The sequence below is a fragment of the Acanthochromis polyacanthus genome, chromosome 20, assembly GCF_021347895.1.
Source record: "Acanthochromis polyacanthus isolate Apoly-LR-REF ecotype Palm Island chromosome 20, KAUST_Apoly_ChrSc, whole genome shotgun sequence".
Lineage (NCBI taxonomy): Eukaryota > Metazoa > Chordata > Actinopteri > Pomacentridae > Acanthochromis > Acanthochromis polyacanthus.
In genome coordinates, this window is record NC_067132.1 from 12325189 (window position 1) to 12339983 (window position 14795).

Consider the following 14795-nt stretch of genomic DNA (forward strand, 5'->3'; position numbering starts at 1 on the left):
GAGACACTATTGTCTTTCTAAACATTGTCCAGTGAGTTTTAATGCATTGATTGGGAGCACACACAGTGCTCCTGTGTGTACCTCTGCATTCATCCTCTATGTGCAGTGAAATCTTCAATAGATGTCAGTGTGCCACCTCCATTGGCAGCCATACATGCCCAAACCGTTTCAGAAGCACCACCATGTTCAACAGATGCAGAGGCGTTTTGTGTCATGAACGTCTCCTTTATTTTCTCCACACTTTCCTCTTCTATCATTCAGATAAAGGCCGGTTTTTGTTTCATTATTTCACAAAACTTTTTTCCCTTTTGGATGTTTAGGTGAGCTGCAGGTGGCCTTTCTGCGTTTGAGGCTTACCCGGGGTTTTCATCCCGTGGTGAATCCTCTGAGGCTCTGCTCGTGAAGTCTTCTCTTGCTTGTTGACAAGGAAAAGCGTCCGCCTACATTCTGGAGAGCATTCCTGACTCGCTGTGTAGTCATAAAGAGATTTTTTCTTCGCCATGAAAATGGTTTTCTGCTCATCCTGGAGACTTGTGCTTCTCAGTTTACCAGGTTGTTTACCATTTGTGTTCATGTTCCAGAGCACAGCTGCTTGTTAAAAATATACCCAACAGCTGAGTTTCCCCTTGGATATTTCTCTAATAGATATGTTTTTGTTTGACCCACATTGTTGTGTTCTTCACTTGGACAGTTAGTGCTGTACTCCTCCTACTGACCAACAACTTCACCTAAATGTAAATGAAAGCTTTCAGTCAGCTCTGAGCCACTTGAGAGCTTCTCAGCTGTGATGCTTAATGGTGTACGAATGTGCAGTTTGATGCCTGCTTTCACTTTCACCCATGAAAGTGTCTCCCTGTGCTCATCATTACAATGCAGATGTGTATTTACTCTAAAGGTCAGTTGATGTTTTTTTTTTTTTCAAAGCCAATACTGATACCTATTATTGGTAATTGAAAAATAATGTGTATTTGCAGAAAAATGTCAAAACGAGACAAACTCCAACACAAACTGTTAGTCAATGACTAAAAATATATTTTTCATATGTTTAATTTCTAAAAAACTGTTCTCCAATTATGCAATATTGTTGATAGGCTGTTAATTGTATCATGTAACCAATCAATTGTCAAATAGTTTTTTGTGCGGATAGAAAGAGAAAAAAGTGCACAGTTTTCAATAAATGTATATTTCTTGAGATATGGTTAAAAATAAAGACATTGATAGTTGGGAAAAAATGCTATATATTTGCCCCCATGGGCCAGTAATTGCAAATGATGTATTATGGATTATTTAATGATAGGGAAGGGTAAATGTGGTTTGTGAATTTTTAACAAGGTGATTAGACATTTTGTATCTTTGCTGCTTTTTAATGGTTTTGAAACTCTCTTGCACAGATGAATAACATTTTTACAAAGTAATTGAAACAACTGTATTCCCCTTTCCACTCCCATCCATCCATCCATCCATCCATCCATCCATCCATCCATCCATCCATCCATCCATCCATCCATCCATCATCTCTACACTGCTTAACACTCATTAGGGTCGTAGGGGTCTGGACTCTATCCCAGCTGACACAGGGTGAACCTTAACCCAGGACAGGTCACCATTCTATCACAGGGCTACATATAGAGATAACAATCACCCTCATATTCACACCTACGGACAATTTAGAATCACCAGTTAGCCTCAGCATGTTTTTGGCCTGCTGGAGAAAACCTACACATGCACAAGGAGAACATGCAAACTCCCAGGCTGGGACGGGAAACTGTGTAACTTCTAGCTGCAAGGCGACGGTGCTATCCACCGAGCCACTTTCCACTCCCTTTTTTTTATTTTAACCTATTAATATATTCATTTTTCACATATTTTAAGATGTACCCAGTAGAAGTGCTAGATAAATATACCTGCATAACCATTCAAGTTGATGCATCTCATAAGTGTTTCTAGTCACAATGATTTAGAAGGAAAAATGCAATTTTTAAACTTTTAAATTATACATTTTTCTGAAAGTCACCCTGCCTCACACCCAGCGACCTCCCACTGTTGCTGAAAGTGTTTATCGCTCTGCGATGCAATATACATGGAAGAATTTCAGACTTCCTGCGAGCGCGCCTCCTCTGATGTCTTCAGACCGTGATCGATGGTTGGAGGAAGCGGCCTAGCCCTAAAATAAACCTTTTTCTCACTTAAAATGCGCGTCCACACTTCTTCCATCTGCTCTCCTTTTTCTCTCCCTCACCTCGTCTCCTTGGGGCGACGGAGGGATATAAGCAGGGAGTAATGAGAGGTAGGGGGCTGCTGTGTCCAGGATGCTGGGGTAATAATGACCCGGCTTTTGTGATCTCTATTGCTTGTTATCGAAGCCCTCGCCAGTGCTTGTTGTCTCATTACCCACGACTCTGACTGCTTTTTATCCAGGAGTTGCACGTGAAGCATGCACACACACTTTCACACACACACACACACACTCTCTGGCCCTCTCTTTACTCTCCTTCTAACACGGTAATATTATGTCTCTTAATGGGAACAGGGAGCTCTGTGCCAAGAGTTCCCCTGGATAATTGGCTGCTTCCTCACCTGCTGACATCTTCCCCATTGACATTCTTACATTTTACATTTAAGGTGCTTCATTTCTTCTCTCCACCTTAACCTCTTCCTCCTCTCTCTGTCCTCTGACTTAACAATACTTGCTCTTGCAGTTTTTTTGGACTGATTTTACATTGTCTTTCTCGTTTGCCTGCTGCAAAATTTAATCCCGATTTTCAAAGAAAACCGCGGATAATGCTCGTCTCACTTCAAGGGATGGATTTTTCTTCTGTGCCGAAATGAATGCGATGAAAACTTCTATTTCATTTGAACAGGACATCTGCCACAAGAGGCTGTTTGTGAGATTTTTTTTTTTTCAGTTTGCATTCAATTTTGTAGAATATTTTGCATCCTATTGTGTGATGTGTTGGAATACTTGACCTACATCAAGTTTTTCAGTCGTATGACTTTGCTGCTTTGCATGTATTGTATTCATGTTTTAATGCTATTGCAGCTTTGCCCCTGACCTTGGCAGTGTCTTAAAATGTGGATTTACACTCCGTCAGATTGAAATGACTCTGAATGGCGCAGCATGGAACACAGCAACAGCCTATATATTACAATGCATCCTATTTACATTTTGAGAGGCAAATGCAAATACCATTATCGCCTCACCGCCACATGTACATGTAAAATAGTGTGTAGTGTGCCTTTACATTGCCGCTTTCCAGTACGGCCCCTTCATCTGTACGTCACAGCTTCACCTCGGCACATTTTATCACTGTCTGCGTAGTGAAGTAAATCATCTGGAAGTCACTTTACCACATCTCTAGCCTCAAGTAGAGCACAAAATGTGAATGCAACTCCTATTTTAAATACAGTTTTATACATATGACACACTCTCACCTTCCAAACGCCACGTTATAATTGTGGCACAGCTTTTGCTCAGCTTCACTTTTGCCAGTCCTTTATTTTGTACATGTCCCTGTAAAAATCACATGTATATGGTACGGTAATGTAATCCAATTTTACCAGTATTATTTGCTATTCTTTCTTATTTAATTCTAATCTAATCTAATCATAAATAACAATCTGAAGTAATTACCAGTATTTTTTGCAACAAACAAGAGCTCTGTCTGCCGTGTACAGCAGGTCTAATTGATTACTAATGACTAGAGGGTGTTTTTGGTCAGCACACACATTCTGCCTGATTAAGCAGCATGAAAATGTCCATAAGTCTGTCCTTTCCGTCTCCAGCTCTGGTCTCCATCAATCACTCTCAGTCGAGCTGCTGTTTGAAGGCAGGAAACCTTCACATGGCTGTGTGCACGGCCTTGGCCACCTGGCTCACTGCTGCTCACCGCTCAGATATCACAGCGCATGCAGCCTGTAGACAACCTCGTTTAAAAGACATTTTAGGTCGGTTTCGAAAGCTAAATTTAAAAATGCCAATAATATGAGCAGTGTGAGTTTAAAAAAAGAGGAAAGCCGGAAAATGAAAAGTGATTCCTGGTTGTGTTTAAATAGGCATTTCAAAAGAAACGCTGGAGACAAAAGGAAAAGCGAGGCCACGGCCTGCAATGGTTGGCAGTTATAAATGGATGCTATATGCTCTATGAAGTAAATCACTGTGTATGATATAGTGCTGTGGCTCCTGCAGTAGGCAGACACACCACTTAAGAGACTGTTTTCAGACTTGAAAGCAGTCACAAGGTGATAATACAGGACTGTTTTATGGTAAATTGCAAAGTGGGACAACATCAAGTTAGAGTGGCCACTTTGTTCTAAGGGAAGCTCTCATGTTGCTCACTGAATGGAGAATTAACGCTGCTGTAATTAAAAGTGCTATATTAATTATGGATCAGATAACTGCAGTAGTGCTCATTGTTTTCATTTTATAGCCTGAAAATTTGCCGTTTTGGTTCAACCTCACTGATCATATCAGCACAGAAAGCCAATGTAAAAAATAATTTGTTGCAAAAAAAACCCCCAAAAAACAACTTTAACAGCTTCTATGTACACCACCTGTCTGGCACCAAACAGCAGACAGTTAGCTGCTCACATGTGAGCATATTGAAACATTAGCTGCTAAAGGGCCTTTTAGATATTTCTTTATTAGATTTTTATAGATCAGGTAGATACAAAATGTATGACGGTGGTATTCCATACCTGTTGGATGTGTAAATAGGAGAAATATTTTGTGATTCTGGGGCAAAAACATCTGTAATTTCAGGTTTAAATACAGTTACTCAAGTACTAATTCAGGTTCAAGTTTAATGTTTGTTATTTCTGTGGTTTGACTGAAAAAATATCCAGTATATTATTAATGTCAGCACAACACCAGAGCCTCCCCTGATCCCCTGCTGGTGCATCACTGACTGCAGGGCTCAATGGGAGCCATTCCAGTATCAGTGGAATACACCTGATATTGTTAACTTTTGTTATTCAACTACTTAAAGCACAGCTATGTTCACTAAGTGCACAATTGATTGCAACTATGCAATTCAATTCAATTCAATATCTTTATTGTCATTGGAACCAATGCAATGAAATGAAGTGCAATCTTAAAAGAAAACAATGCAAGTTGAAATAGGATTTGAAAAAAAATGGTAATAAATATCACATATTATAAAATATATCCTAAAAAACACACTTTTCAGACACCCCCAACCAAACATCTGCATTCAACAAATGCTCCAAAACCCCTAATAGTGCAGTTGTAAATGCATATTCAGGATGGCTGACAATTTACAGACTTCATAGCAGTGTTTAAAGCATTAAGCGCCCCTTTCCTGTCCCATGAAAGTTGTCTTTACTAATAGAACATTCAGTGCCAGTGCATCTAAAAACACAACAGTGTAAGCCTGGACTTTAGGCTTTCATTGACCAGAGCATCACTGTCTTCCAGTAGCAAACTAGAAACCTTTAGATTCAGTCGAACATTTTCTTAATCAGATGTTCTGTAGGCCTTAAAATTGTGATTTTTATACATGAATGTATGCATTTCAATATCTATATGAATATGCGTGTGTGTTAGATAATGTGTATGAATAAGGGTGATATGTGTGTGCACGTCTCAACTCAAACACAAGACATTATTTACAAGACATGCAGCTTGTTGACGTGCATGCTCCACGTATGCACAGCAAAATGAGAGCGGGACAAGACAGAAACGCTGAAAGGGAAGACTTGGTTGCAAAAAGAAGCACCAGTTTTGTGGAAATGGTTTGGCTCCAGAAGGGATGACGTTGACCAAAAACAGATATTCTCTCAGCAGTACAACTAGTTTGCCGTACTATTTTAAATCAGCACCACAAAGCTCTGTATGCAAAGCCAGATCTGAATGCCATCCAAAGCAGAAAAACAACGTTGGATGTCTGTGCCAGCGTTACATCATCTAAGACAGGTTTCAAATAGCTTTTTTTTTTTTAAATTTTAGCTTCATTTAAATTCTCTTTTTATTGTGATAAAGATGCACTACAAAACCAACCCACTCATAGAAATAGAGATTATTCCAGCCATGTGGTGGCTATTGCTATATCCACTGTAGGAATGCATTGTATCGATATGTGTAAGTACGCTTTGCCACTCACTGCCTCTATATAAAAAGATGCTATACAAATAAATCTGATTTGATTCAATATACCAGTACAGCAGTGTCATATTTCCCATTATATACCTTCTAGATTGACTCCTCCTTTTTTATTTTTGTATCTAGTATGCTCTTTATCATCCCGGGCCGTATGTGGTGGGGTGCTCGGGTTGTGTGAAGTGTGAGGACAGTGTAAGGGTTGCGGGGGGGCTGGTGAAAGCTGTAGACTTGATACCGCTGAGTGTGATGAGGATGTGGTGTGAAAGCAGCAGGATCCAGTTTACTCTGATGGCCTCACCTACTGATTTTCTGTGTTTTGATGGACAACAAACACCAATGTGGCACCCTATTCTCACACCCATCCAACTTTCTATTCTCACATACACCTTTTACCCGTGCTGTGGCCCCAGCTAATGTTCTCTGACTGTCAAATTCTATTCCCATAAGGGAGATATATTCAACACCCCCCCTCTTCTTCTGTTTCTCCGCAGTGCCAGATCGTCACGCAGGACGAGGGCCATGACTGACAGCTGGGCGAGCTGAGGAGACCTGTCACTCATCTTCCTATCAGCGTGTCAGAGGGCTATCTCCTTCTCGCCTCCCCCCTCTTCCTCCTCCTTCTCCTCCACCGTCCTCCTCCCTCCCTCAGTCCTCTCCTCTTATCTTCTCAATGGGCTGGTAGCCTCACCGTCCATCATAGACATCCAGCGCTCCAGAAGCCCAAAAGGGACAGAAATCAGAAACGCTTTCAAACCAACCCGTGCTCCACCTAAAGGGAGTCTGGCATGCCTCCTCACTCCAGCTGAGTAAGCTGCAGTAAGTGGAAGTAGAAGTGTCATCCCTTGTTTGTCCCCCCTCAGAAGGAGATACGGCTCCTCCAGAAGGAGCTGAGAGAGGATCAGTCATGCGTTTCCATTTTGCGTTGACACTGCAGGCGCTATGGACTGGTGTTTGCCAGGCGGCCATGCAGCACTACCCTGCAGCCTGGGGCCACTACGATGTGTGCAAGTCCCAGGTTTACTCAGACGAAGGCTTAACCTGGGACTACATGGCGTGCCAGCCGGAGGCCGCAGACATGACCCAGTACCTGAAGGTCACTCTGGATCCTCCCAACATCACCTGTGGCGACCCTCCAGAAACATACTGTGCCCTGGTGAGTAAAAGTAAAGTCATCTTTGAGAAAGTTTTCCACCTTGTAAAAAAAAACTAGCAAACAAACAAGGAAGCTTTCTTATCTGTTGCTGTGTATCATGTATCTACTCAGCTTGTTCTGACCCCGCAGCCGTGACAGACACTTTTAAAAGCCTGTGTGCCTCAGATACATTGCGGTGGCTGAAGAAATGGAGGCTTGTGCCCATTGACGTCATGTTCTGCTGTTTAGAAGGCTGCTTCTCGGTGTGCTCTGCAAACACCGTCTGATGTGCTGTTGACGGTGCAGAAAACACTGTGTCTTCAATGTGACTTATCACTGAATACACACACACTCACCTCACTCCCCTCCCTCCCTCCAAGCGCACACCAGAGTCACATAAAAGTATAGTTTATTCAGTTGTTCTGAATTCAAAGGGAAAAAGACGTCCCAGTACAGCTTTACTGTAGCGCCAATGTTTGTCTGCGAGCAACGTTGACTGAGCGAGTGGCCTAAAAATTCAAACAATCTCTGGGTGAAATAGTGCACACAGGTGGACTAAAAATACAACAGCCTGTGTGAGAACTTAAGTGGAGCATTATTTTCGGTGCAAATGCACAAGGGCATTGTCCCCCTTGCACTGAGCAGCACCTTTATCCAAGTGTTCACTGCTTTGGTTTTGTAAGTAAACATTGGGGCCAGCATAATAATTGCCACTGGTCACCCTTAAAATGTTCATTTGTGGAATCTAGCACTGCATTTTGAGACTAGACGCAGCTGTTTTGAAGTGAAGCATATATGCCGTCCTGTGAAAAATGAATCTGCAAGTTTCCTGATACTGTACAGCGCACCTGCTGACCACCACCTCCATTTTTTAGACTAGCTGTGTGGTGACACATTGTATCATCATCCAGTTGGTCAGACGGATACTTACACTGCAAAATCCTCTTCCAGGAAATGTAGAGCATCAAACACTTAATTTATAACATTCTTGCAAATTTTGCTGCATATATATATATATATATATATATATATATATATATATATATAATGCAAAGAGGCTTTCAGTAGTATGTTCTGCTTTCAAATACTTTATTATTTTTGTAGATCAGCTTTTCTCATTTAATATTATCCCTGCTGAGCCAACACACACATAAGCTGGATTTACTCATCTGTCCTCTTATGTGTCTTTTGTTTGGTCTTTAAATGTGCATATGGCACCTTTTTACATCAATGATGAAGTAATTGAATTCAGTAAATTCATTTTAAACAAGAAAAGCACTTCACCAAGGCTGCTCAGTTGTGTCATTTCTGACGGCAGAAATCACGGCACTGTAGAATGTGACCATTTAATGTAGATGTACCCACAAACAAAATGACCTCGAGCTGAGTACAGGCGTGTCTTAAGCATGTGTACGTTATGTACGGATACCGAATTGGGTGACCTAAATATGTAGCGGGTGTCAGGAATTGATGGGACTCAGAAACACCCCCACAATTGAATCAATTGTTCCTGTTATGATTTCCGATGGATAAGTCCCGATGAGTCCGCAGTGGTCGATTTGTAGTAGGATCACAATCATATGATCATCAGCAGGCAGTCAACGTAGCATTCACTTATTGTCGTAGTTACAGTGACACCGTGCCGCAATCTTGCAATAATACAAAAATTCTTAACAAATCCAGACTATAAGCCTCATCACTGCCAAAATCTAATTAGTTGGTCCTTGTGTCATTTGTGACCTTCCCTGAAAATGTTGTATAAATCTGTTGGTCCGTTTTTGAGTAATGTTGCTAACAGACAGACAGACCAACAGGCAGACAAACAAATGTATGCTGGTTGGGGTTCTAAATATTGATGAGTCCCTATATGCATTATAAGGTTCAAGTTTTAACAGTTTTATTTACTGTTAAACATCCTTGCCTCTTCAAGCTGTACCTAGTAATGAGTATTTTTTAGATTGTCAACATGTCCAGCTGAGATGATGAACATGTTCGACATTATCCGTACACATTGCAGCCTCACAGTGATTGTGATACAGTCATGTTTTCAGCACAGATTTCATGGAGAGGTTAAATCATCATTGCACTGTTCTATTTAGAGAGAGAAAGGATGTTAATATCTTTTTTTGGAGACAAAATAGCACCAATTAGCTCACTCAACTCGGCTTTCCTCAAAGTTGTTCTCTGACCAAAAACACTTAACTTCAAGGGGTAGTTTTAGAAGAAAATTTACCAATTAGCTTGTTTCTCTTTAATTTTAGAAAAATGGCACACATGGGCTGCTGAATCACAGAAGAAATGTGACACATAAAATTACTGCTCACTGGTGAAATTATGATGATTTTAAAGTGTAGGATGAGCTGCATTTTCTATGTAAACAGCACAAGAAAAAGCAGTGATTAGTTAATTGGTTTACCCTTTTAAGTTTCCTGTGACGCTGTTGATTCTGCAAATGATATTGCAATCATGAAAATCGCAAATTCCTGGTGGAGTTGGAAAGAAAACGAGCAAAAGTTGCATATTAGGTTAAGTATTTAATTAGCGAAGCACCCTCCTTCTTATTTTGGGTCTTTTTCGCTTTGAAACTCACAGCTGGTCGCCTCGGATTAACGCTAAATGATGAATCCATTTTGGGCCGGCGTGTATTTCCAAGTCATCAAAGATTCTCTCAGAACAAATGCACTCTTCAACGGCTTCAAGAGCTCTTTAGATAAATAGTGAGATGTTCCAGGAAAAGTAGTAACTTGAGGGGTATAAATAGACAGTCACCATCAGCAGAAAGTCAGCTGAGAGGAGAGACAGCGGAACAGAGAGGGATTAACAAAACACAGATGACAAAGACAGTGAGAGAATGATCAAGAGAGAAGCAGGAAGGAGCGAACATGAGGGAGACACAGACTCAGAGGACTATGTGCAAAGCATATGATGACTGAAGAACTAATATCTGCAGCGCAGGGAGGGATGGGGGCTCTGAAATGTGAATAATTCAACATGTTTTGTAGCTAATGTGTTTTATTCATAGGACACAGTATTCAGCCCAATGTCTCTTAGGCACTTTTGAAAAATGCTGACTCCCGTGATCAGCTCACTCCAAGGTTGGTTGAAGGCAAAGTGAGTTAGAAGGTGTGGGAAGCCTTTGTGGGCGGTCGCCGTCAACATGCAGCCGCCCTCCATTTTCCCCGCAGGCGGCTCCGTGACCTCCGACTGATCCACATTTGAACCTGAAGTGTTTCTGATTTGCTTTGTAGCAGCTGTGTTGTGGATAAATCGTCTGAATCCTCAACAAACAGCGGTCATCTGTGTCGGATGCTTCAGCGGAGCTGTTCTATTTCTGGACACACAGTTGAAATCGAGTTTATAATTATTATTGCCAGCCTTTTAACAGTCTGATGATCGCTTATTGAATTAGCAGGAGTTTGCGCCACGCTGTCGCCCTCATGTCTCCGGCAGTCAGTGTGATAGGAGTGCTTCAATTAAACAGGCAGTGGTTAGCTCCCACATAACCGTTTCCTCCCTCTGCTGTACTGTACTAATCACAAATCACACAAGCATCAGTGAAACATGACCCCTGCCGCTTACCATAGAGTCCAATTCTCTGCAATTGGTTTATGTTTACCCCAGGCAGTAACGTGGCTCCAAATCAACATCAGAACAATTATCATTGATATTTCAGCTACTCCGGCTGCCAATACGCTGCTGCAAAGCCAATAGTGGTTGTATCATAAGTCAGATCATTGCAGATTCGGGGCAATTATCATTAGGGCGCGTTATCGGAGAATTTCATCTCTCTGGTAATTGATTTTGCGCTCGTAGAGGCGGGTGTATTTTAAAGCCTCGTGTCTGCTTCCTGGAGTGCTGAAGGTAACAGACACCAAAGCCTGACAAGAGCAGAGAGAGACGGGGAGAGATGCAGCAGCTCGAGGGCGTGGTGCTTATATGAGCATGGTTATCTCAGGTTGCGGCCTTCATCCCAGGGTCACAGATAAAGAAAGACGGCATCACACACAGCACACTAACGCAGACACACACCACTCTCCCCAGTAAAGACTTTTTATTCTCCTTCTAGCCCAGTGACCTTTTCAATAGCAATAAGCTGGCATTCACTGAACTCTGGCACATGAATCTGCCATCATATAAGATTTCACTGTCCCCTCCAGTTAGACTCAGACTGGCCTTTAAAAGCCTGGACAGCTCTCACAGCTTCAAACAGCTGATGATTGAGTTAGTGAAGGATTCAAGAGAGCAGCTTTAAGTTCATACAAAACTGATGCATCATTGCCAAAGACGCTGGTTTTTGTTAACCAACTTGTATAAAAAGATGCATTTAAAGCTCTGATTATTGTGTTTATTCAGAAAATCCTAAACCCTGAAAACATAAAAAAAAGTCACATAATCACAAAACCAGTGCAACAAAGATGCATTTTTGTTGTCAAGATAAAATATGAAGTAGTTGTGCCTCTTCTTTGCTAAGCCCTCATGTCATACTCAAGGACACTCAAGGGAATTGCGTGTGTTTGATTTACTTGTCTGCAGAGATTTTGAGGCTTAAAAATGACCGTTCAAAACATAAACATAAAGGAATCTCCAATATTGGTGTTGCTCCATAATTTAAACCACATGCTTGTGTGTGTGTGTGTGTGTGTGTGTGTGTGTGTGTGTGTGTGTGTGTGTGTGTGTGTGTGTGTGTGTGTGTGTGTGTGTGTGTGTGTGTGTGTGTGTGTGTGTGTGTGTGTGTGTGTGTGTTCTTCTGCATTCCCGTGCAAGTACTGTATGTCTCTATCTGTGCCATCAATTTACAACCAGGAAGTGCTGATGAATGCTGAAACCTGAGTCCCGACAGACTGGTGCATTTCATAGCCAATCAAATCTAAATGAGGAAACGAAGGGGGATTGTTAAGAGGTGCTGCAGCCTGTGACTTTTTGCCACAATGCTTTGCCGTAATAAGAGGAGGTAGATCACAAATAGTGTCTTAATTAATCTGCTAGGCTAATGAGAAAACTGATTTAGGCTTTTAAAAGTGGACTTTTCTACCAAGCTGCTAGATGAGGCAGCCCTGGTGGAGTATGTGCTATTTTTTTTCTCAATGAAGTATTGAACATATTTTTGTTTTTAGGAAGCTGTGTGCACATGCTTGAATCCCTGCATTTGATGGGATGATGGGAATGTTTTGGTTCGTTCTCTACTTTTTTCTTTTGATATTACTTCATGCTAAAGTATATGAAGGCCCTAAATTTTCACATTGTCTTAAGTGTCTTATGCTTATTTTCAGCCTTGTGCTTTGCTCATTAAACAGTTTATCAGTTAACTTTAATGAACAAAACACTAGCTTGTTTAACAGGTGTGGTCTTTTAAAAAGGTTCAATATATGAAGGACTTTTATCCTTTAACTCACCCCTGTTTTTACCAGAGTGGATGGTACGCTCCAGTGTGCAGGACTGACTGCACAGGACTACTCACGTCTCTGTAATGGTAATAGAAGTTATAGGCCACTGAATAATTCTGCCTGTTGTTTGTGGTTTTAGCTTCAGCTTAAATATGGTTTACTTGGCTTTGCCACAGTTTAAGGTTCGTCTAGAGGTCTGCTGTTGTGCTTTTTAATAAAATGTCCCCCTTTTTGCACGAACATCTGTTATTAAAAATTAACATTCCCTCATCTCTTTGAAAGACTCCCAAACTGCCATCTAATTAAAAAGCATCATATAAAAATATCAGAAATTAAATACAGGCTTTAGTCAGGGGATTAAGATTCACAAGGTGTGTTTAAAGTTGGGCTCCTTTTACAGGAGTTTTACAGATTTCGAAATCTAGTTGCATCAAGCATATTAGAAAAACTTCACAGATTTTCTTCTCTTTAATCTTAGACATGCATGTGGCTACAAGGTGAGATTTCAGCTTTAACATCTGTAGGTAGCGTTAGCCTCCCTCAAGGGCTCGACTGTTTAGGTTGCTAGTGTAGTTCTCAACCATCCACATTTTCACTCTTGAATCTCAAACATGGTTGATGTTATCAGGGCATCCTCAATGAGTCAGCGAACAGTGCAGGAGGGGGAAAACTGGAACTATAAATCTATGATTTTAGGAAATAATGTGGGCTAAAGATCAGTTCAGACCAATATCCCAGACTGGATGTCTTTTCATGGTATTATTCGGAGGGGTGAAGCCAAGATAAAGATGCTTACATATTAGATATGATTGCTCTATACTGTGCCTGAGTAGGATTTGTCTTCTCTCTGACTCCACCACTGGTCAGTGTCTTTATCTACATACCTGCTGCTGTTTTTGGTTTAGCTGCATGGACAAGGAGGGCTCTCGATATACAGTATATGCATAAGCAGATTTCTGGGGAGAAGGCACACTTCCCAATTTGGTACCACTAGCTTTCAGGCATGATTTTCAACTGCACTCGACTATACCTCTTCCATACCATGCAGGGTTACACTTGTCAACTTTCTTCTCAAGTTTATTCAAGTATAATGCCAAGTGTGAAAAAAATGCCCCTTCAACAAGCAACAGTCATGATGCCACTTTTCATGGGAAGCTTAATATCCCACCGAAACCTCTTCCAGGAGCTTTTCTAGGTGTGTTAGCCAATGAATGCAAGTCAGGAGTGCTGTGGGCTCCCATGGATTTACATTGCGGTATACAAATCTGACCTTTCCCTAAGCTGATCCTGATTAGAGGTTTCACATAGACGAAGCGTTTCAACTCCCCCCGTACCTCCCCCCTCCCATTCTGACACACTGTGCCGCTTCGCGACAGTCTCCACGCTGACATTTCCTTGAGAAACGAGTGCGCTGTCAGCAGCAATATGTCTCATTTCATAGCGCGACACTCAGTCAATGAAAGGGTTAGAGGGGGATGAGATTGAGAGAAAAGAGACGGCGGCTTTTTAGCTGGGCTACAGCGTTGTCACATTTTCTCTCAAAAACTTGTTTATATTGGCATTTTTGTGAGGGGATGAGATTGCAAGAACAAGCACAAATGTGGCTTTTTCACTTCTGCTGATTAGTCTAAAAAGGTTCAGATTCCAGGAATGGAGCAATTAAACAGCGCTGAATAAGTAATCAGTCATTCAATAGAACTGTTTAACATCAGACGATTAAGTATCTGCTTTCATTCCAATCCAAACAAAATCAAAGGTTTACTGAAAATTGTGTGAGAGGCACGCGACATGCACCAAACCAAGCAAAAAGGAAAAAGTCATTGTTCCTGTGTTTGATCAGTGATGGTTATCTGGAGTGCCAAATAAAACTGGAGTTATTATTTTTGCATAATTCACTACCAGGCAGCATTTGAGACTTTGTTGGATTTTCACACGCGATTTTAATCTGAGCTCAAGGGAATTCTGCCTCTTTTATATCATTAATTAGTCTAATCAGCACTCAACAAACAACTTGAAGTTAAGGTAGCACACACTACAGTGTACATTCATGATTGTGCTCGACTTGATTGTACTCTTCATGAGCAGAGCGGTTTTCATCATCTAAGAGCCACAAAATACACAAGCTGAAAGCTGCCGTCACTGATGGAGCTAGTAGATGTAG

At 41.3% G+C, this 14795-nt stretch overlaps 1 protein-coding gene across 12 annotated transcripts in view; it reads left to right on the plus strand.

The window, feature by feature from the left end:
• Nucleotides 1–14795, plus strand: part of ntng1a (netrin g1a) — a 122225-nt gene that overhangs the window by 7090 nt on the left and 100340 nt on the right. For all 12 annotated transcript variants that reach the window (XM_051940755.1, XM_051940746.1, XM_051940747.1 and 9 more), the window contains exon 2: nt 6610–7271. In XM_051940755.1, coding sequence (XP_051796715.1) covers nt 7023–7271 — 249 coding nt within the window. In that variant the 5' untranslated portion in view covers nt 6610–7022. The remainder of the gene's footprint in view (nt 1–6609; nt 7272–14795) is intronic.